Genomic DNA, 21543 nt, shown 5'->3' on the forward strand with positions numbered 1-21543 from the left:
GTATGAGGCAGGGCATTATTAGAGATCTTTCTTTAAGCCGCTCGAAGCCTAATAAATTTTAATGTTTTGGCTGAATTAGAATTTCGAACTGTTCGACTTTTTAGTCCCCGCGGGGTCTGGAAAGTTGGTCGGCGACTGCCGTGCCTTTTACACCTTGCTGGAATACAAGGAATGGAGTGTGAGCAAGCGGTTATTCACGGAATGGGAATTGGCTCAAACTTTCAATTACACGGAATTGAAAGGAATGCAATTGTGCCACTTTCACATTCCATAAAATGGAAATGGAATTCACAGCCCCATTCTGCCATCCTATTTGCCAGCAGGATCCCACAGGGGGATTTAATTTTGGGTAGAGCAGAACACTAGTCGCTTTCACGAGGCATCACGGATGGCATGTCACGCAAAAGGTTATCCCTGAAAGTCGTCAATGGAGGCTACAGCACCTGGTGATTAAACAATGGGGGAATGCGCACCTGTCTAAACGAAGATGTGCATGTTGCTACACCCACTGCTACTGCACTGCTACAGAATTCATAAGGCCCTCACCACTTCATAGAATCTACATGTTCCCAAGCACTTATCAATTGCCCAAGATGACAAAAACTGCACTCTTGATGCAGAATAGAAAGGAGGTTAACAGGTTTCATTACTAAATAAATGCATTATGATACAGTAAACAAATGTCTATTGTTCTCCCGATTAATTTGATATTTCAACATTTGGATAATTCAACTTTGTATTTCGTTCTCATTAAACCTGACTTGATGATATCCTAGTGCACTGATATCAATTTGTGCAGCAGGCTTGCCCCTACATGGCAGAAACTCGTTGATAGGATCTTGTTTTGTACATTTTCCCGGCGTCAACATTTGCAATCGAGAACTCAAAGAAATGACCCAATATTCCTGCGCTTCTTTTTTACCGGATGATGCGCTAGCAGAAAACACGATCTTTTGGCACCAATGATCAGTGCATTGCCAAATTGTGATTGTATGATACGTTTTTGGCTGCTACATACCACGTAAAGAAGAAAAGGTACTAGGCACATGCGATGTACAGCTTCCTTGCACTACTCACTAGCCTGCGTCACATGAAAATGCCGGCACACACGCATTCCTTTTCTGGCAGCAGCAAATCTTGCAGGTCATTGCATGTCACTACATACAACTATTGCCACCAAACTTGTGACAAGCATCTGCATCTATCTCTTTCACAGCGCCCGCGCATGTTCCATAGTGCAGTTGCAAGTGTACTGCATGCTTTTAAAAGCCAATAACACAAATGTGCTGCCAATATAGAAGGGAGCCATTCCCACAGCATAAATGTATACAGTTGAACGCCTTTATTGTGAAGTGCTTGGAGCCTCCAAAATCATTAGTTATACAAGTCACCTGGTTATAGAGGTTGCATACTACACAGCTCAGAATAAAATGAGAACAGAATTATTCCTTCCTTATACAGGTAATTTCATTGTAGAGGTGCTTGATTGTAATGAAATTAAATGATCTTGAATCATATACAGTAGAGCCTCATCCATACGTAAAAAAATAAGAAAAAAACTTCAGAAAAGACATACTAATCGGGAAAACGTACAATCCAAAGTAACTAAAAAATTTTACAGACTCAACAATTTTCAATATCTAAAGTGTCACGTGGATCGTTGTGGCACGAGACGCCAACATGCGCCGAGCTGGTGGTGCTCCAGCGGCCCGAGACACATTTTGTTGTTTTCCTATTGCGTGGTGTTTTAAGGGGGCAGCTGGGGATCAGAGGTGAAATGCTTTGTACCAGAGCAATGAAACTTGGCATGCTTATCGGAAAGTACACTGAATGACTAATTACAAAGTTTCATCAAGATACTTCCTGTAGTTTTGACATAAATATTTATTTGCATCATTGTTGTACCAAACTTGCAGAAAGCCTGGCATGACAAAAAAACATGGTAGAAGATCACAGTTGCTCTTATATTTTAGCCATAGTAATAAATTTGCACTCCGTCATTGCCACCATGCGAAGTGTAACACAGACGCTGCATGCTTGCTTCTTGGCTGCTTCCGAGGACATAAAATGAGGTTCCAGGTGCACCTGAACAATTCGCTTTCGCTTAGGCAAAAGTTTGCCGTCGTCCTGAATAGCTGGCGCCGCAGCGTCACTCGCCGTCACAAAAACAGAACTTTGCCGTTGCAAAAACGGAAATGCACTGTGATGTCAGGCTAGCTGATGGCATTGGGTCTTCAGATTCACTGCCGGGCATCGATTCCGAGCGCAGGTTCCCCTGAATGATGCAACTGCGGTTAGGCTAATGTTCACCGTAGTCCTGAAGAGCTGGCACCGCATCGTCACCTGCCACCTTGGAAACGGAACTTCTCCCGCATCAGAGCTGCACCACTACGTTGCGAGTGGTTGACGGCGCCGGGTTTCAGATTCACTGCTGGGCATAGATTCCAAGCGCAGGTTGGCTTTCGACAACACATCGCTGTGACTGGATAGTGACACGATCCTCGGTTTGCCCGATTCAGTTGCTGCTGACCGCCTCTTTTTCGGAAGAGGAGGCTTGCATTTACGCTTCCCGTACGCATATTTCGTCCTGTACTTCTGGCCTGTGTGCAGCTCTACCACTGGCACACATACGAAGTCTCATACAACAGAAGAGTTGACGAAAATGCAGAATGTTGTTAGATACGGGACCATTTCCTGAGCCTGCTTCGAGTTCAACAGACAACATCGAATCGCGCCACAGCTAATTAAGAAGCGCAGAAGCACATCTACCCCATTCCCGAGGCGCGGCACGTGCAAACGAGTTGGCGTCCCCCACCTCGTGCACCGCAGGTGGAGCTATTCACTGCTGGACTCTTCCCGAAAGTGTAGCGGGAGCCTGGCACGGTTCCAGGTAACGCAGGTCCCGAGCAAAGCTGCTTTGCAGCACTGAAACGTCGCCCCCTTCCGCCTATTGTGACTGCGCTTGCAAGCCAGCAAGGCAATACCGCAGAGAGAAGTAAGCACTCGGACAATTGGGGCCCAAGGAGCGACCCTCGGCGCCGGGTGTGACACAATCGCACGGGCGCCTACCATTGGCCGAAAATGACGACACCTGAGCGGGCTCGCCGATTGGCCGAAAATGACATCACCTGAGCGGGCTCGCCGATTGGCCGGACGTGACGCGACTTCGAGACACCAAAGGGCTTAAAAGCCAGAGACCGAGAGCAGCAGTAGAGCATTCCTTCATTCATCTCTTTCGAGCTTCTTGCCACGGGCCGCAGCGTCCGAGTTGCTGCCGGCCCGTAATGACTTTATCACTGTTAATTTCTTTGTACTCTCACTGTAAATAATCTAAATAAACCTCCAGTTTTTCATCTCAAAGTCCTCCTCAACCTCGGCCAACTCCCGCACCCAACGGCAAGGTCCAAAAATCTGGGGGACAGCAATTGGGATTGTCCTCCAGATCCAGCAACTGGTGGCAGCGGTGGGATGAGCCTTCGTCGAGAGAAATTCTGAGGAACCCGGAACAGCGAAAAAGAGCCTTCGTCCAAAGTAGTCCTGAGGAACTGGGAACAGCGAAGAAGAGCGAGCCTTCGACCCAGAGAGTCCTGAGGAACTGGGAACAGCGGACCAATGAACCAGATGGCAGGGTGCTGCAACCGTAAGTGAGCGCGTGGTTTTATTTCCTTTTGATTCGCCAGACTTCAAATGTTGTGTGTTCATTTTGATAGTTCTAGGAATCGGGAATTTGTTGCATATTGTGTGTTTGCACAATTAAGGAAAACAGTTCTAACCACCAGTCGAGGTCACTGCCATGGATCTTAGTAGGTTAACGAGGTTAGACTTGTTATTGGTGTGCGACGACTTGGGAATTGAGGCGGACGAACAGATGAAAAAGCCAGCTATCATAAAGGCAATTCAAGATAGTGGCAATGATGATGAAAGCATTAAGATTGCTTGGAAGGTGATACAAGAACCACGAGAGCGTGAGCGCCAAGAACTTAAGATTAAGTGTGAGCGTCAAGGACATGAGCGTGAGCAAAGTACGAGAAAGAGAAGGCAGCATTGGAAAAACAGATACAATATTTTCAGCAGTTAAAGGAACAAAGACAATGCCTGTCTGAAAATTCTGTAGGCAGTACAGAGCAAAAGAATGAGGAAGTATCTGGCGGATTTTCACAAAAAGCCGACGAGAAGAGTAGTACCTGCGAGAGTAGCGGCACATTCGTAGGTGAACGGAAAAAGCGAGCAGCTAACAATGCCTTAGTGGCAGCAGAGGTCGTTAAAGGCCAGAGTGAGAGCGACGAGGTGCTGTGCCAACAGAGGACTGTAGAGACAGCTAGGCCAGCTGCGAACAAATTGGCACAGTTACCGCGCATGTGCGTCGCTTGTAATGTTAGCGAGGTTGCTAACGACGTAGAGAGTGCTGTTGACCCGACAGACGCGAGCACCCATGCCGAGCCAGATCTGCAGGCCGAAGTGAAGTGCCAGCTGGACGATGCAGTTGAGGGTAGTTGTCAGGATTGCGAGCTGCGTAGCTCAAGGGACGACAACTGCATTGTTCAGGGATCGGTGCGGCTCTCCGCCAGTCTAGGTAGCCAAGAGAGGGGTGATTTAGTTAGGAATCGCTCAGACTGTGCGGGTAAGAGACCGATCCGGGCCGACGAAATGTGTACCAGCCAGCACGAGGCGCGAGAAGGCGGCATGTGAGGGAATTCAAGGAAAAAGTGCCGCAGAAAGAAGTGCCATAAAGATAGGAATGCGGTGACTAATGTAGCGCAGCCAAAGACGGCGAGAGACCCAAAAGGGCAGGGCGCGTGGAAAAGAACAGTGCGGTCGTCGTTGACGATGTTGGCGCATCAAACACGTTCGAGCCACTGGTGAAAAAGAGACCGAGAAGCATGTTCTGCACAGACGCGGACAAAGGGCACGGGGCAGTTATGTTCCTTGTCGGTCCGTCATTCTTTTCGAAGTTCAGCGTGTAGTACAAAGAAGCACAAGGTGGCAAGACGAGACCAGGTGGCAGGGAATCGCGACTCGGTCAGTTGAGTTTGTGATGAAAAAGGGGTGCCGGGACGCAAATTGGCAGGAGACTGTAACGTCTTGGAGGAGCTGATAGTGAGTCAGCCCTTTTGTTGTTCCTGGATAGCCAGTGTAGCTTTCGAACCGCGACCACCTCGAGTACGGCTCAAAAGTATGAGTCAGTCATAAGCGATTGATATGGGAGGCCAAGAGAGCTTCCGCAGAAGGAAAGCAGGAAAGCGCGTTTTTTTTTTATTCTTTTAACATTTTGAAAATATCGCAATTTAAGACTACAGTTTCTTTCAGTATGTAAGGTATGAGCTTTGTTTATGTTTTGTTTGAGAAGCTCCGAGAGTTGAAAGACGCATTTCAAGTAAACTTGTAGTTTAGCGAGTTGTTAGGTAATGAGTAAATAGGCTTTCTTTTTTGTGTGCGTGAGTAACCTGAAGGTCAAGGTTATCGTTGAGAGGCCCATCGTAACACGCGTGTGTATTAGTTAACCTTCTTTTTATAAGTGTTTTTTTTTATTTTCTAAGGTTAAGCGTGTAGGTTTTCAGTAAGTGCGTGATTTGCACTGAGAAGCGTTCTTATTTCCATTAGCGCGTGTCCTTCTGCGGACGGAGGGAAGCAGTTTGTTAACGACTGGGTTGCTCGTGTGTGTTGAGGGCAGCCGTATTCTGACTTCTCTAGTGAGCGTGCGTGGAACGAGTTATTAGCAGACGCATTTTTTTAAGGGTTCTATGGAGTGCGTAAGTTACGCAAGTGTAGTTGTTCGTTTAAGGTACATGTCCTGTATGGACTAGAGAAAGACACGTGAGTAAGCGTGATGGAACGTTTGCGTGCGACGCAAGTACGGGTTCGGAATTGGGACCACAAAGCTAGCGCGCTTGTGATTACGTACTTGTAGAGTTGACCGGACTGTTCAGTGGCCCCAATATGTGCCATAAGTACGCCACTGCGATAGGTTGGAAACATGCTGTTCGTGTAGTTAGGCCACTTAAGTTATGTTCGGCTGTTTTCATGTGTTGTTTGCAACGACAATGGCCCTTTGTTTTGCAACAACAATGTCACTCTGGCCTTGTCGGCATTCGGGGAGAAATGGATAGCGGTTTGGAAAGGTGGTTGGAACTGCTTTGTCAAAATTGGGGAAATAAAAGATCAGGGTCCATTTTGACTCAGTAATGGCCTGGCGAGTCAGGGGTGAAGAGCCTGCGCTTACACGTGGTGCAGCGCTGTGTTTTGTTTGTTTGACGTACGTTCTTCAGCGCCCAGGATCCCGAAGTTCGTCAAACGAGGCTCGACACCAGTAGCCTGCAGGTTCTTTCAGCGTTCCTCATGACCAGCGAATTGATTTCACCGGCCATTCCGAACTTCCGGGGCGAGGAGAAGCTGTTAAGATACGGGACCGTTTCCTGAGCCTGCTTCGAGTTCACCAGACCACATGGAATCGCGCCACAGCTAATTAAGAAGCACATGAGCACATCTACCCCGTTCTTGAGGCGCGGCACGTGCAAACGAGTTGGCGTCCCCCACCTCATGCGCCGCAGGTGGGGCTATTCACTGTTGGACTCTTCCCGAAAGTGTAGCGGGAGCCTGGCATGGTTCCACGTAACGCAGGTCCCGAGCAAAGCTGCTTTGCAGCACTTAAACGTCGCCCCCTTCCGCCTATTGCGATGGCGCTTGCAAGCCAGCAAGGCAATACTGCAGAGAGAAGTAAGCACTCAGACAATTGGGGCCCAAGGAGCGACCCTCGGCGCCGGGTGTGACACAATCGCACGGGCACCTACCATTGGCCAAAAATGGCATCACCTGAGCGGGCTTGCTGATTGGCCGAACGTGACTTTGAGACACCGAAGGGCTTAAAAGCCAGAGACCGGGAGCAGCAGTAGAGCATTCCTTCATTCATCTCTTTCGAGCTTCTTGCCACGAGCCGCAGCGTCCGAGTTGCTGCCGGCCCGTAATGACTTTATTACTGTTAATTTCTTTGTACTCTCACTGTATATAATGTAAATAAACCTCCAGTTTTTCATCTCAAAGTCCTCCTCAACCTCGACCAACTTCCGCACCCAACGGCAAGGTCCAAAAATCTGGGGGACAGCAATTGGGATTGTCCTCCAAATCCAACAACATACAGCAGCAGTGGATTCGCAAACTACCGAGTTTTCTCAAAGAGTGCGTGGAGCAGATGACCAGAGAAACGGTATTCTTTTCAGCAGCCACTCACAGGGTGCACGGAGTGCCATGTGACTGGAGTGACCAATTGGCTGTGGCTTCGTGGAGGCCGTCATATATTTCACGACTGTACGTTTATTTCTGATCTACACATGTGGTTCCACTGGGAGAAGTACAGCGGTGAAACAAGCTTCCCAGTGATACCAAACTTTTCGTAAGCGGCGGTGAAGGTGTGGAGGTATCGTGCTCGGAAATCGGCTATTTTCGCGTAGATTTTGGCTAGCTTTTTGCTATCTGCAGTCAGGAAAACATCTTTTAGGCACACTTTAACACCGTTTTCGGCGGAAACTTTTCTAGATGTGATAGAAAAGGTCATGCTGAATCCTCATCTACCCTTTTCTGAAATTCTATTTTTCATGATAATTTTGCGATTTGATCCTTGCATCCCCCTGTAAGAGGGCAGCTGAAAACTAACACAATATCAAGCTGGTGGGCCACACTGGATGCCGCCCCGGCAGTGCGTTTGGATTAAAACCCACTAAAGTGTGCGGTAGGCTCCTAATGGCACTACGCACTATGCGCTGTATAACAGATTGGTGAAGATGCTTATCGCAATAGGTGTGGTGGCCATAGCTGTGAATGCGGCATGTGACAACCCGGCTGAAGATTTGCTGGTACCAATTAAGAAACTGTGCATGCGGTCGTTTTCATGTGAGATGGGCAGCTATATACTGTTCTCGATCGCTCGTTCCTTTTCTTGTTCACGTGGGATCTAACGGCAGCAAAACATATACAATTGCAGTATGCAGCAAGGAAAGGCAGCGCGTTTCGGTTATTGCCTACTAAAAGCATGCGCTACGCTTACGATGGCCCCACGTGCTATGAAACAAATGGGCGAAGGTGCTTATTGTAGTAGGATTGGTGGTGACATTTGTGAATGACATGTGTGACGACCCCGGAGAAGATTTGCTGGAACCGAAATGAGAAACTGAGTGTGCACAGGCGTTTTCCTATGAAATGGGCAGATGAGTATTGCAGTGAAACTGCCATGGCAGGCAGCTACATACTGTTCTCAATCGCGTTCGCAGCGCTAATTTTTTTTGTTTACAATTGCCGAATGATTTTTCGGACTCCAAAAATTCGGACATGCTCGATTATTCGGTCTGCTTCGCGGCACCGCCATTCTCCCCATAGGCCATAATGTTTAACAACTGCCGAAAGTTCGGACACCTTGCAACCTCTCGTCTGATTTTTTCGGACACTCCTTGAGCCAACTCGATCGAGAGCACCATGCACCGACTCTGACCGGTGCATGGTTCGACTTGCTGAACGCCATTTTTGTTTTGAATGGAGCCTCCTTGCTGCCCCACGAGGTGTGCGCTATTGCAAATCTCTGCTCATCATCGTTTCTGCCTGGTTCGTAGCTACAGCAGTTCCGGTCTCAGCTTAGTAAGCAATGTCAAGACAATCCAGCAGCTGATTTGTTTCTTTCTTCGTGCACGACGCTGCGAGTAGGCCACCTTTTTCGTTTGTGCGACTGGTGTCGGCGCGACGGCGTGGTGATGTTTGCTTTGTGTGCTGTGTCGAGGTTGTGGTGATGCAACGCGGCATACGGAAACACCGCATCAATTGTCTAATGGCACCAACAGTGCCCGCGCGGACTGCACTGGGGAATGCCGGCAAGCGGGTGCCGGGAGGCCTAGGATTTGTCGCCTTCCGATGTGCTCCCTACTGACGCCGAAAATGTTCTGCCGAGACCTGCGCAGTGGTTGCATTGAAATTCTGGAGTCCGTCTCATTTGACAGTTTCACAGGTGCTGACACTGCTGTACTGACATACGCAGAACTCGACGACGGCGAGATCATTCGTCAGGTTTCTGCTGTGCCGCCGGATGATGACTCAGATTTGGAAGATGACGCACCATGTGCTACGCTGCCGTCGCATGCGGAGCGTGTACAAGCAGTGACTGTGCTTTCAGCCGCCTATAGTGACCATACGACCCTCTCAGAGATTCAGGCTTATCTGATTGCGCGTAAACGGAACAGCGTACAACGGCACATTCACGATTTCTTTTTTTTTTTTTTATCTGCTTTGGTTTTTCGGACACCTGTTTATTCGAACATTTCCGCAATCCCCGTGAGGTCCGAATAAACGGTCGGCTACTGTACATGGGACCTAGCGGCCCTAAATCTTATCATACGATCGCAGTCTGGCGACACACATAACGTTGGTGCTGAAATATTGGGTTTTCTGGGAACATATGAACCGGAAAAAAATGGGCGTGACTCTATTGGGTCACTTTTTGTGTGCTCGATTGAGAATGTTGGCGCAGAGAAAACGTGTGTAACGGGAACGTATCAACGAGGTTCTGCTGTATATAAAAGCACAGCTCCAAACACAATGTGATGTGCAGGTACTTTTGGGTGACAAATTAAGAAAGAAGAAATTACTACATCTTGCAAGAACTCTGATAAGTTCCTTCCTACATCCTTCAATTTCAGATCACAACACAGGAATGCTAGTCCAGGCAGCTGAACCTGTATACAGTAAAAGCTTGTTAATTCAGAACTCATTCATTTTAAAGTTCAGATAATTTGAAGTAACTGCGGTGGTCCGTACAACAATGTATTAAAAGCAATATGCAACACATCCTGCTAATTCGCGCTCAAATCCGCACTGCCACCGATAATTCGAACTCTGTGCCATCGTGGATAGGGAGAGTGCTAGTGTGTGGGAGTATGCTGGCAACGGTGGCATCGCCGTGCAGGCTGCGCAGCTTTGCACCTTCCACCTGCGGCCCTTTGTTAAGGCCCGACTGGAGAGAGATGCGTGCACGCTAGGCCAGGCACGGCCGACGCCTCTGTTGCATGTCGGTTCTCTCCCTCTCTCAAGACCTTCAAGATAAAAATGCGGATGCGGCGCCGCGTGTTCTTCTTTTTATTTCTTTTTTCATTTTACATCTTGGAGGCTATGCTTTTTCTCTACGAGGTGTCCTGCCAAGAAGCGGCACCAGGTAATGTCTAAAAAATGGCGGACGTGATGTTTATCGGCGCTCACAGTTACAAAAAGCATGGCCTTTGAGATTCGTTTCAAAGGAAAGCATTGCTTCAATACGTGTCTGGAGCCGGTGCAGCTATGAAAGTACAATGGAGACCAACGTTACAGCAGGCTGTGGTGTGTTTCACGAGTGTATTTTAGAGTGCAGCTCTTGTTTCTGCGGCGAGCGTCAGCGGTGGAAAGGCGCGTATATAGTCCGATGTTTTCGGAGCAGGTCGCTTGCGGCCAGTCCCACTATGCCACTTGCGCTGTGCCAGCCGAAATGCCATCCCCTCTAGACACACGCACTGTACCTGTGAGCGCTGCTCTCTTTGAAGCATGCCCAGAATGATCCCCAACCCGCGTGCCGCTTTGAACGGCTGTCTGCGACCGTCGACGAAGCGGCGTGGGCACCTCTTTTTTCTCCGCGCCATGCATTGTGGGTCGGTGCGACGAACGTATGGATGGAGCAAGAGCCATCCCGACGTCGGGCATGTTGGACCACGTTGGCTGCGTCTGGTTACATTGGCTGCACCAGTGCTTCAAACTGTAGACATTGTTGTTCTCACCAACGTGATGTAGCTTGTGCGCGCTCAAGTTGCGTTGTACTATATACGCGCCTTAACTGAGCAAACTTTTTTTCTGACTTTCATTATTTCGAATTTCGTATAATTGGAAATTATCGTAGCATCCCACAGAATTTGAATTAACAAGTTTTTACTGCATAACGAAGTAAATCTCATATGTTGCTGGTATCGGCATGTGACGAATGTATGCTTATAAATCATATTGAATATAATGAAAATATTTTCATCTCATATGTGACTTTCTAATAACGAAGTTCAACTGTAAAAGAGTAAAATGCAGCAGTACGATACACACATAACACAATCATAAGTCCACTTCATGTTGCCAGGCAGGATCTTAGGAGTTTCGAAGATGCTTGAAAACAGAGACATTAAACAAATGCGCACTACAAAGTACTATCTGATGCTTTGTTGAAACTTACCTGGAATGCGGCTTCCTTTGCACTAATGTTCTTCACGCCCCGTACAGGCTCAACAATGTCACCAACAAACCTGCAAAAGATCAGTTGACAAAAGTGCCATCAGAAACTGTCACACACGGTCACAAGGAAGTTTCAGCTTGGTAGCTCCTGTCTGAACCCCTGGGGATGGAGAAATTATTTTTCCCAGCAATCGCTGCACTGAATTTAACGAGGTTTGCTGCATTTAAAAAGCAAAATTAAAATCTAGTGACTCTGGTTAGTAGATTTTCAATGTATGCCATAAATGCTTCACAGTAAAAGCAATATGGCTATTGTGTAAAGCGCACTTAATAATAAATATCAAGTGGACAAAATTCATATATTATACATCACTCTGAAATATACCGCTGATTTGTAAGACTAACAAACTCCTCGTGGGCTTTAAATTCATATATGACGTTTGTATGCTTGAGATACTTTAGCAGATGCAGCTTGCAGAACTGTATTATTTATTTTAGGCGTAGATGTACGGGTTTACAAACTTCGTGTTCCTAAATTTTTGAAACTTGGAGATTTTTGCAGACTCTTCCAAGAAATTAATGGAAGCAAATCAAAATACTGCTTCCTGGAGTTGCTAGAATTTCACTTTCTCTTTAATCAAGGTTGAAGACTGGGCGTGTTGGTATAGCATATTAGAGGTTCAATTGCGCAACATTTGGACGACACACACAGAAGAGAAGCACACACCACAGAGCACTTAGGTGTGTGTTTCTTTTCTGTGTGTGCCGTCCAAATGTTGTACAATCGAATCCCTAATATTCTCTCCAATTCTACAAATTTCGTTCAAATGAGTGTGGCGGACGTCTCAGAAAAGCACTTCTGCGTTGTACATGCTTTTGAATAGAGAAATTGGAGTTGGCCTTGAGCTAAAGCGTTGTCGTAAGTGCAGGCACCATGCAGATATGAAAAGCATCATCACCATTTTCTTCTTCTTAATCCTAATTATATCCAACATGTTAAATTGTGGAGTTTTACATGCCAAAACCACGATGAGGCAGGCCGGTAGTGGGCGAGTCCGGAAATTTAGACTACCTAGGGTTCCTAACGTGTACCTAAATCTAAATACACCGGGGTTTTCGCATTTCGGCCCCATCGAAATGCAGCCGCTGTGGCCGGGATTCGATCCGGTACCCTCGTGCTTAGCAGCCCAACACTATAGCCATTAAAGGGACACTAAAGGTTACCAGAAACTCAAGTTAAAGTGGTAGAGCAATGTTCTAGAACGTCTAAGGCGTCAATATAATCACGAACAGAGCTTTAGTAACCGAGAAATTGAGGTAAATGCATGACACGATTTGAGACCCCCCAGCGACATTCCGGTACTAGCCCGATGACGAAAGCACTCCTCATAATTTGTGTTACTAATACTCAACTACTCGTATTAAAAATATCATTTCATTCGATTATAAGACGGAAAAAATGCTACTTGTCTACGTCTTTTCGATTCTAAGAAAAAATAACATTTTGACGTTACCCTTCAGTAATATGGGTGTTCGAAAGGTTTCGTTTTCGCTCGACTTTGCGCGCTCGACTCTGCGCCTCGCACGCTTTGGAGTTTCAGTAGTTTTGTTATCGCGTTGTGCTGTGAGGGTTCTGCTGGCTCGCGAAACTTTCATTTGGAACAAGCAGCGAGAATGCCACGTCCATGTGATGTCGTGGGAAGCCCTCGTTGCTTTCCCGCTCCGGAGAGCCGGTGTCGAGGCCGCCGCCGTAGTACGCAACGACGCCGGCAGTGCGAGCCCTCAGCAGCAGGTCGCGCTCGCCGGTGCTCAAATCGCTGAAGTTGAGCCCACCATCGCGAGCCAATCTGTCGGTGTCAGGGTCCATTGCGACGAGCATCGAAGTTTGCGTCATAGAATGAAGTACCAGCTTATGGGCGTCTTGCGCTAGAGTTTGAGGTATAGTAGCGGCGCCTGGTGGCGGTGCGGGAAACGACATCTGGGTCGTGCCAGCTTGGGTCGTATTGAGCCCTGGCTGTGGCGAAGCACGTTTCTAGGCCGAGTTTTGCGTCGATTCGCACTTTTTTATGCCCTGTTGCGAGTACGAAAAGGCTCGTCACTTCTCACAGACCACGCCGACCACGCTGCGAGCTCGCCGCAGCCTATAGTTTAACGAAAACGGACTCTCCGTGTGCCGTGGGACGTAATGTGGGACGTAATTCGTTTCTCCTTCCGCTAGCCACCATACTCCCGCTTCCGCTCTGCTGTCAGCTCTGTCTTGGCTCTGTTTCTGGCCGCGCGTTTGTGTTTTGCGCAGAAAAGCCGTAGCGCCGTCTGCGGACGCCGTTCTACTCACCGATGGCGCAACGTCACTATGAGACCATGATGTCAGTACTCCTCGATCGGAGGGTGGGCGATTTGAACTGCGCTAGAGGTACGCGGACGCTTCAGAACGCATTTTCTCTTAAAATAAGTCTCTCCTTGGCATGAAACAAGCGTTTCGAGGTTTCTGTGATGGTATTTCAACAGTCCACGTTGACTTAACAGTAACCTTTAGTGTCCCTTTAAGCAACCATGGTGGGTCGTGGGGACAATATCCTACTCTAGTGATGTTGGCTCTGAGGGTGGACAACAGTTATACCCAAGGAATAGATAACAAAGTAATTTCAGCTCCACCTTATATATTATAGCAAGGTTTTAATTCATTCTTGTGTCAGCTAGCCCCATCCTATGTCTGAAAATTTCCTGGTCTCATTACATTGCCTAATCCTGTGTTGCACTCCAGTGTGTTTCTCTCCCCTTGACATTGTTACTATTCAATGGACTGCCAGTTATATGCCTTGCACATTAAATGACCTGTACAACTGCACTGCCTCCTGTATTCTCTATTAGAATACCAAATGCCCATGCACATCGCCCATACTGCAATCTTCCAGCCTCTTATTGTTACGCCTATCAGTAACCATTTCATCAGCCGAAAAACATATGCACGATGTTGAGACATGCAAATTGTAAAGCCACATCAATAAAAGCCAGTTAATCTAATCAATCAAAATGCTTTGCTCCCTATTAAAAGGAAATAGGTCGAGCTAAATTGACAAATTATTCATCTTCAAGTCTATTATTGTTTTCTATACCCTATCAGTTTGCAGAGTAGAAAATTGCCGCTGAAATCCCGTCTCACTGCTGCCCCTTAATTTGAACTGCTCGCCCTAGAATTGATGAGTTGATGTAATCTTCACTGTCCTCGTGACCTCTTTCTATGCTGGTCTCTGTAAATCAGCCAGTTCTGATGTCGCACGAGAAGTACCACAGTCCACAACAGGTGGCACCACTCCCATTTTCTATTTTCACCATTTCCTCATTTACAAAAGCTCTGCTCTCACTACAAATGATGAATTGATTATTACAGAAGCCTAATCTTTCAATCTAGCTTGATTTAATATTTTCTTTAGTGCCCCTTTAAGTAACACAGCACAATCAGAGACACAAAGGTCAGAATGAAAGCAGCAATGGGACAGGCAACAATTTGTTGCTTTCTTTGTTCCTGTCTGTGTCTCACTAGAAGATCTAAGATTTGGGCTAGCTGGTTGTACATGTTGAATGATTGTAGCGTGCTACAGTGAAATAAGGCACTCAGACACAACGAAAGGACATGTCATCTTCGTCCTTTCTTTGTGTCCGTGTGTCTTCTTGCACAGTAACGTGCTGCAATCATTCAACTGTGCCTCGCACTGTGTTACCAAAGATAATGCTATCCGAACTCTCCCAAATGTTGGTCCTGCTTTTTCTCACTGGACGGGGTCTCAGGAACATGTACTCTAAAAACCCACATATGAGAATATTTTACAATTATTAGCACACCAAATTTTCACTTCATACTATTCCGAATCCAAACCAAAATTTCAGTCAGAAATCCAACTAAAAATTTTGGTTTAACTATTGCTGCATGCCTACCATGATCCTCATTGTGTCCTCTAGTGTACAGGAGGTGCCACTTGGAGACCGCAAGGGTTTGGCAGCCATAGGATGCTGACATAGCAAGAGAGTGCCATGCTTTCAAGAAGTGCAAGATTTCAAGCATGCTCGACACCACAGATGATGGCTATCTCTGGGAAGAGTTCTTGGACAAGGAACTGTTTGAAGACAATGCAACAGAGGACGACGATGATTGAAACACCAATGAAAAATAAATGTTCTCGCTGAGTTTGCTCCACGCGTATTACATGCAGATGAAATGGTTTTTTCGCCCTTTTCGTTAACCCCAAATCTCACTTCATATTATATGCGGATTTTTATGGTACCTAGGGACAGGCAGGATGTTTTACAAGCTGACAGCAACAGCCAACAGTGTTTCTTTTGTCAGGATTCATAGTTGATGCAAAGATGGTCGGGATTTAATGGCAACATAGTAAATGCTTGGAATTTGCATGTGCAGCTTGGCATGTTATGGCCATTAATTCATTTCTACCTTGGTGAAAGAAACAATGTGTTATATGTCGCATTGAGTTTCTACTCAGTAAGCTGAAGCTGATGCAGCAACCCCACACCACACTGCTGAAGGACCGCAATGACCGTGCAGTGACATTACTCAATCTTCGTTGTAGTGCAGGCAGAAGTAGCGACTCAAGGGGTGCTATCAGCTTTAAGTGAACATGCCAATGAAGAAATTAAACCCCTAGAACTGTACAACACTTCTCGCTGTAAACAAGTGGTTGCTTATAAACAACAACAACAAAAAAATAATTTCTCTGTGTTAGTGCCTACTGATGAATGTTACATAAAGACGTATGCAATGCTCTGCCGACACTTTCACAAAATACTGAAATCCGAGCAGCGAGAGCATGCACATGCGTGTGCATGTACACACACACACACACACACACACACACAAACGACAATGTGAATCGTTATGAAATCTGGTCGCAAGACGTGAAGAACCCCTTTACTGCAGAGTGTGCAAGCACAGTAATTTAATGTAGCTGCATCTAGACTCAAGAATTCTTCCTCCACATACAAGCTGTACTCTTTGTAGTCTATTTTATTGCAACATGACATACGGCAGATTTCCGTTAATTCAACTTTGGTTAATTTGATATTTCAGTGAATTCGACCCCAGCCGAAGCTCCTAACCTGCATGCAAACATTTTTACAGGCGCAAGCTTTCATTATTTAGATCCTGAAATTAGCCTTCACCCGATAATTAGAACTTGACCGGGCAGCACGCATGCACCTGACCCCTACGGTGACCTCAATAGCGACCTCTTTAGTGGCAACATCTGTCTCAGCAAAGCTTAGGGGACAGTGACTGTGTTCGACATATGTCACCAAGCGTCGAATATGCCTACTTGTGGCCTGCCCTAGGAATACTTGCAAGCAAATAACCATACCTCACAATTATCTGGTTACAGTATTTACCCAATTCTAACACGAGCCTTTCTTTTTTTCCATGAAACTTTGCCCAAAAATTGCCTGCATGGTGCCTATCAGACACAATACTAAAATCGACTTCGCAGCTTTAGGGTGCTAGATTGCATAACACATGTACTGTGGCACAGCTGAATTTTAAAAATTTAGTTTTAGGAATCTGCCCGCCGTTGGGCAACAGATATTAGACCCTTGTCCATTTTTTTTTGTTAAATAATCAGGTATGCATTAGATCTATATATATTTTTTTTATCTTTAATGTGATTTCTACATTAGTTTTCGACTTTGGACACATCGAAAGTGGGCCTGCGTTTGCTTTCGGTGTTAGAATCACGAAAATACTGCCAAATGGACCAGCTGTGTGTTTTGACGTTTTTCTTCAATTGAATTTAATTTTTAAGCTTTACGTGCCAGAAGCGCGATTTGATTATGAGGCATGCCGTACATAGTAAGGAACTCCGAATTAATTTTGACCACCAGCCGATCTTCAATGTGCCCCCAATGCCTGACGTTTTTTTCAACATCTTGTTTAATTCGACCCGCCGGATAATTCTATGAATTCTGTAGGTCCCGTCAGTGTTGAAATAACAGAAGTCGACAGTACTAATATTAGTATACAACCTTCAACGCGTGCAGGGAAGTCGGGAGAATTGGTACAGTTAAGTGGCACGGCAGCAGTGGTACAGCACATGGAGGGTGGGCATGGTGGCAGCATTTGAGTTCATTTTGCACTAAATATGTCACTTTTTTTTTACTCTACAAGAACCTCTTGCTTAGCTCAAGCAATATTTTAAATACAAGGGTTTCTATGTGAACGTCGAGGGGAATATAGAGACTATTTTGCAATGTTCACTGACCTGCGTTAACCCAATTTATTATAACAAGTACTGACTGCACTTCATTCCTGAGAACTTTTCTTCCCACAAGCAGACTGGCTTGTGGCATAGATTTATGGGCACTTCAGGTGCTTCTCATTGTTGGCTATGATGCAATGGCCTCTGAGTCTCACTAAGTTGTATAAATTTTTTTAATCACCAGTGGTTAGGGCCTGCATTCCTGAAGTTTCGGTGATTGGCCATAGTCGTAGCGACCATCTTATCAATCCGAATGCTACCATGAGTGGCACGTGGCCCAGGAGCAGCCAATGAGGAAGCAACGTCATGTAAAAGTTTTGTGAACACAGGCGCTGATTATTAAACAATGAGTTAGAGCAGTTAGTTTTTCAAAGATGGAGATGTGGTGTGAGGAGGATATACTGCACAATTATGGCTTCTTGGTGAGATACTAAACCATAGAGAACACCTCACAGTGTAAAAGTAGAAAGAACATGTTAAACAAGAAGGCAACATGTTGAAAGACTTGCGTTGCATGTGTCACCTTGTTTGTCTTTTGCCTTACTGCAGTGTTATCCATCCACAACCCCAAATATTAGGCTCTTTCCCTACCACTCCCATTGGGCATCGTTAGTCTACTAACGATGGTTTCAAATGCCATTTTGTAGACCGTTCATGCCGCTCACAGACGCACTGCGCCGTTTGGCGTATAGTATGAGAACTATATTTTCGTTTCTAATGAAGTTAGGTTTTTTTCCCGGTTTGTGGCGATTTTTTAACTGTCTCCAAAGACGTGTGAGTGATCATTCGACAAGGCTGTTTAATTCCCAAGCCAACGGTTTGAGAATCCAAGTGGCTATAGCTGATCACAAAAAATAACAGCGCATTATCAGTTTAACATGTTTTGGAAGAGCAATATCCTTGTAGTAATTCAGTGACTCGGGAGTGCAGCAGCCGCAGGACTGCCCCTATCTTAACGCAAAGATTGCGACGTGTTGCTCTGGCATATTGTGCACACTTGTAGTCTGCTATTATTTTACAGGCTTTGCAAATCGAGATGTCTCGCCACATCCCAAATGCCTGAGCCACATGCTCAACACAAGGCAGCACCGTTTCTGTTACAGTTGCTTCACTCACATGCTCAACAGACTGGGTCTGAACAGTTCGCATATTTACTATCGCAAATGAGGTTAGTCATTCTTGTGTCTCAGGCAGCAAGGATTTTCTGGAATGGGATGAAACTGCCTCCATTGCTAAAATGCAGGAGCCTTAGTTACCTAAACTTTCGCTATATGTTTTGTACCGCAAGTACAGCTTAGCTAAACATGACTGTAAAGATTGACTGTAATCCAGAGAGGAGGGTTGTGCATCAGTTCCAACCACCTCAGCTGGCACATTATTGTGGTACATGCACTTCCCAGCAAAATCTCCATCTGTAAGTGTTCCTGCATACCAACACTATCAGAATATAACTGGCAAAGGTACGATTGATTTAGTGGTTGATTTATTTGTGAGGTTAACGTTACAAAGCAACACTGGGGATATGGTAGGTGCTGTAGCAAAGAACTGCAAATAAACTTTGACCACCCAAGGTGCTTTAATATGCACCCCCAAAGCTTGGTACACAAGTACTTGCATCGTGCCCCCATCGAAATGTGGCTGCTGACTTTATGCTCAGCATCAGAATGCCATGGCCACAGAGCCCCCCATGACGTTTTAGCACGACCATTATCTTTCATCAGGATACTTTCTGGTAGTCCCACCTGACTATGGCCACAGCATACAGAGAGCTGAGCTCCTCGGGACTGAGTCTGCCAGCTCCCGCCGTGCCGCTTTGCAGACGGCTGTCGCTCAGCTGCGCCCGGACCAGTGCTGCTGTGGCCTCAATGGCTCGTGGAAGGTGGCTGTAAAGTCTGGGGGCATAAAGAAGACGGAATAAATGCATGGAGTCACTGAGAATGGAAGTAAAAATTATTTGTCTTTCATTTAAAAACTTGATGCTTTTAACATACTGCTTGAGACGCATGCTTTAATATTTGTACTCAGAGTATATCTAAATCACCTTGGAACGGGCTTTGAGTCAACAGTATCAACGAATAATAATGTAAATAAGCTCAGTACGATTACATGTACAACTGTCGTCCTCCCGCCCCACTGCTGGATGTCTTAAGAAGTAATATACTTCGTCATTTCTACGCTAGAAAATTTCTCTATCCTTAACAGCCAGGCCAGGGCTGTTGAAGGCAAGCTTTCTATCGCACAACGCCGTTTTTATCTTTACCACAACACAACCGCGCGCTCCCGGTCGGCTGTGCCCGACACCTACTTAAAAAATGTCCAAGATTTCCAACACATGCACTTCACCAGAAAGCGCGGAACAAGCCGATTACAGTATCTTGGACTTAACATGGTAAAACGACAGCAGTTATTCTCTGCATCTGCTAAATGTGATTCCTAAACGAAACGCGTATCCGAAACCGCGTGGTCTTGCTGTGGACATCGAGTTGACCAGCAGCTGTTGGAATGGCAAAGCGGTCGTCCACTGGCCACTGCGGCTCTTACCTGCTACGCCACGCAGCAACGATTCCAAGCCCGGCAAACTGATCCTCGGCCGAACTGCTGAAAAGGTTCTGGTACGTCCTCTCCCATTCGTGCCTTTAAAAAAACAGACAGCGTCTATCATTAACTGAACATGGTCAGCGAGACTGCCCCAAGTAAAACCGCATGGTTGGACCGCAGCAGTGCTTGAGGCTCGTATAAACAGTTTAGGAGCCAATGCTAGTTTGTTTTGTAGCTGGCACAAACCACCCACGTCTCGAGCGTAAACGAAGGCAGTTCACGTGTGCGTTGTTCGTATATAGAAGCGTGCAACTTACCTATTATACCAGGGTACAACCACAAAATTGCTCCGTTTCATTCTAGAAGCGTACATTGTGACAGAAAACACTACAGCTCGTAATTCAAACAAGGGTACACTGATTCCACCGAGCTAGAACTGTTCAAACAAATTTCATGCATGCGGCGACACAACACCGGTGAAAGCGAAGCTATGCAAACCATGCAAACCCAAAGCTAACTGTGTAGCGCGAGAGGATGAATGGATGGATGTTATGAGCGTCCCCTTTGGAACGGGGCGGTGGGTTGCGCCACCAAGCCCTTGCTACTATGCTGCCTAATATCCTACCTAGGTTAACCATAGAGTTTCTCACTACATTACCTAGAGGGAAATCTGGCGCTGCTGCGCTGTGGTATGCATGGGAATGCACGAGACGGTCATTAGAGGAAACGCCAGTTCACGGGATTGGCCAGTCGTTTCAGCGGGTGCGAGAGAGAAAATCTGGGGACGTTCGCGCTTGAAATTTCTCCCTTTGCCTAGGTACCACGGAGGAGCAGTTTCTTTGGTCGTTCTGTCCCTAGGCGTGCCCTGGCGTGCCGGCATTTTGCCATGTGTCGGCTGGCGATCTGTGCGTCGCGTACAAGTTTTCCTCGTGCGTCTCCTTGGGTGTTGCTGGCGCAGTGCACTGGCGCGAACGATTGTTGTCGTTTGGTCAGTCGTCTCCCGTGAAGGCGAGTATGATATGGCGTTGCCCTGTCACTACCAGTGTCACACGTATACTTCTCATCGCGATCGGCACCGATCCGGATCGAAATTCTCGACTGTGATTGGGTCTCTCGCTCATTTTGTCCAAAGAAGGCAATCACGACCGCGAAATTCGATCAGGATCGGGCGTGATCGCGATGAGCAGTGAGCCGGAACACAAGATACACACACAGCGCACACTGTCAACAATTTCATTGCGAAAGCATTGCGACCTTTGAAGATTATAGCATGGCACTAGTCACTTGATAGATATAGCATATATTACATATATAGCAAAATATATAGCATCTTCACAGTTTGCCCTGTGTGTGCGTTTTCGTTCCTTGCTTGTGCCCCTGTCACACTGGTATCTTACCGTCCTCGCGAATTTTTCCATGCGTCGAACGCTTCGAGAGGGCTCAGTTGCGCGTTATTCAATTGCCATAATTTAAATATTAAAATACTACTAACTTGTAGCGTGGGGTCTCTTTTTCACGTTTCTGTGTC

The 21543-nt window shown here is 46.4% G+C and overlaps 1 protein-coding gene across 1 annotated transcript in view; it reads right to left on the reverse strand.

Annotated features, from left to right (window-relative positions):
- The window catches only part of LOC126522302 (uncharacterized), a 107991-nt gene extending 87474 nt beyond the window's left edge, over nt 1-20517 (reverse strand). The window contains exons 1-4 of the mRNA XM_050171030.3: nt 20333-20517; nt 20019-20111; nt 19220-19369; nt 11219-11288 (exon numbers count right to left, since the gene is read on the reverse strand). Coding sequence (XP_050026987.2) covers nt 11219-11288; nt 19220-19369; nt 20019-20111; nt 20333-20388 — 369 coding nt within the window. The 5' untranslated portion in view covers nt 20389-20517. The remainder of the gene's footprint in view (nt 1-11218; nt 11289-19219; nt 19370-20018; nt 20112-20332) is intronic.
- Nucleotides 20518-21543: the final 1026 nt, after the last annotated feature.

Source organism: Dermacentor andersoni, chromosome 6 (genome assembly GCF_023375885.2).
Source record: "Dermacentor andersoni chromosome 6, qqDerAnde1_hic_scaffold, whole genome shotgun sequence".
In the NCBI taxonomy this organism is placed as follows: domain Eukaryota; kingdom Metazoa; phylum Arthropoda; class Arachnida; order Ixodida; family Ixodidae; genus Dermacentor; species Dermacentor andersoni.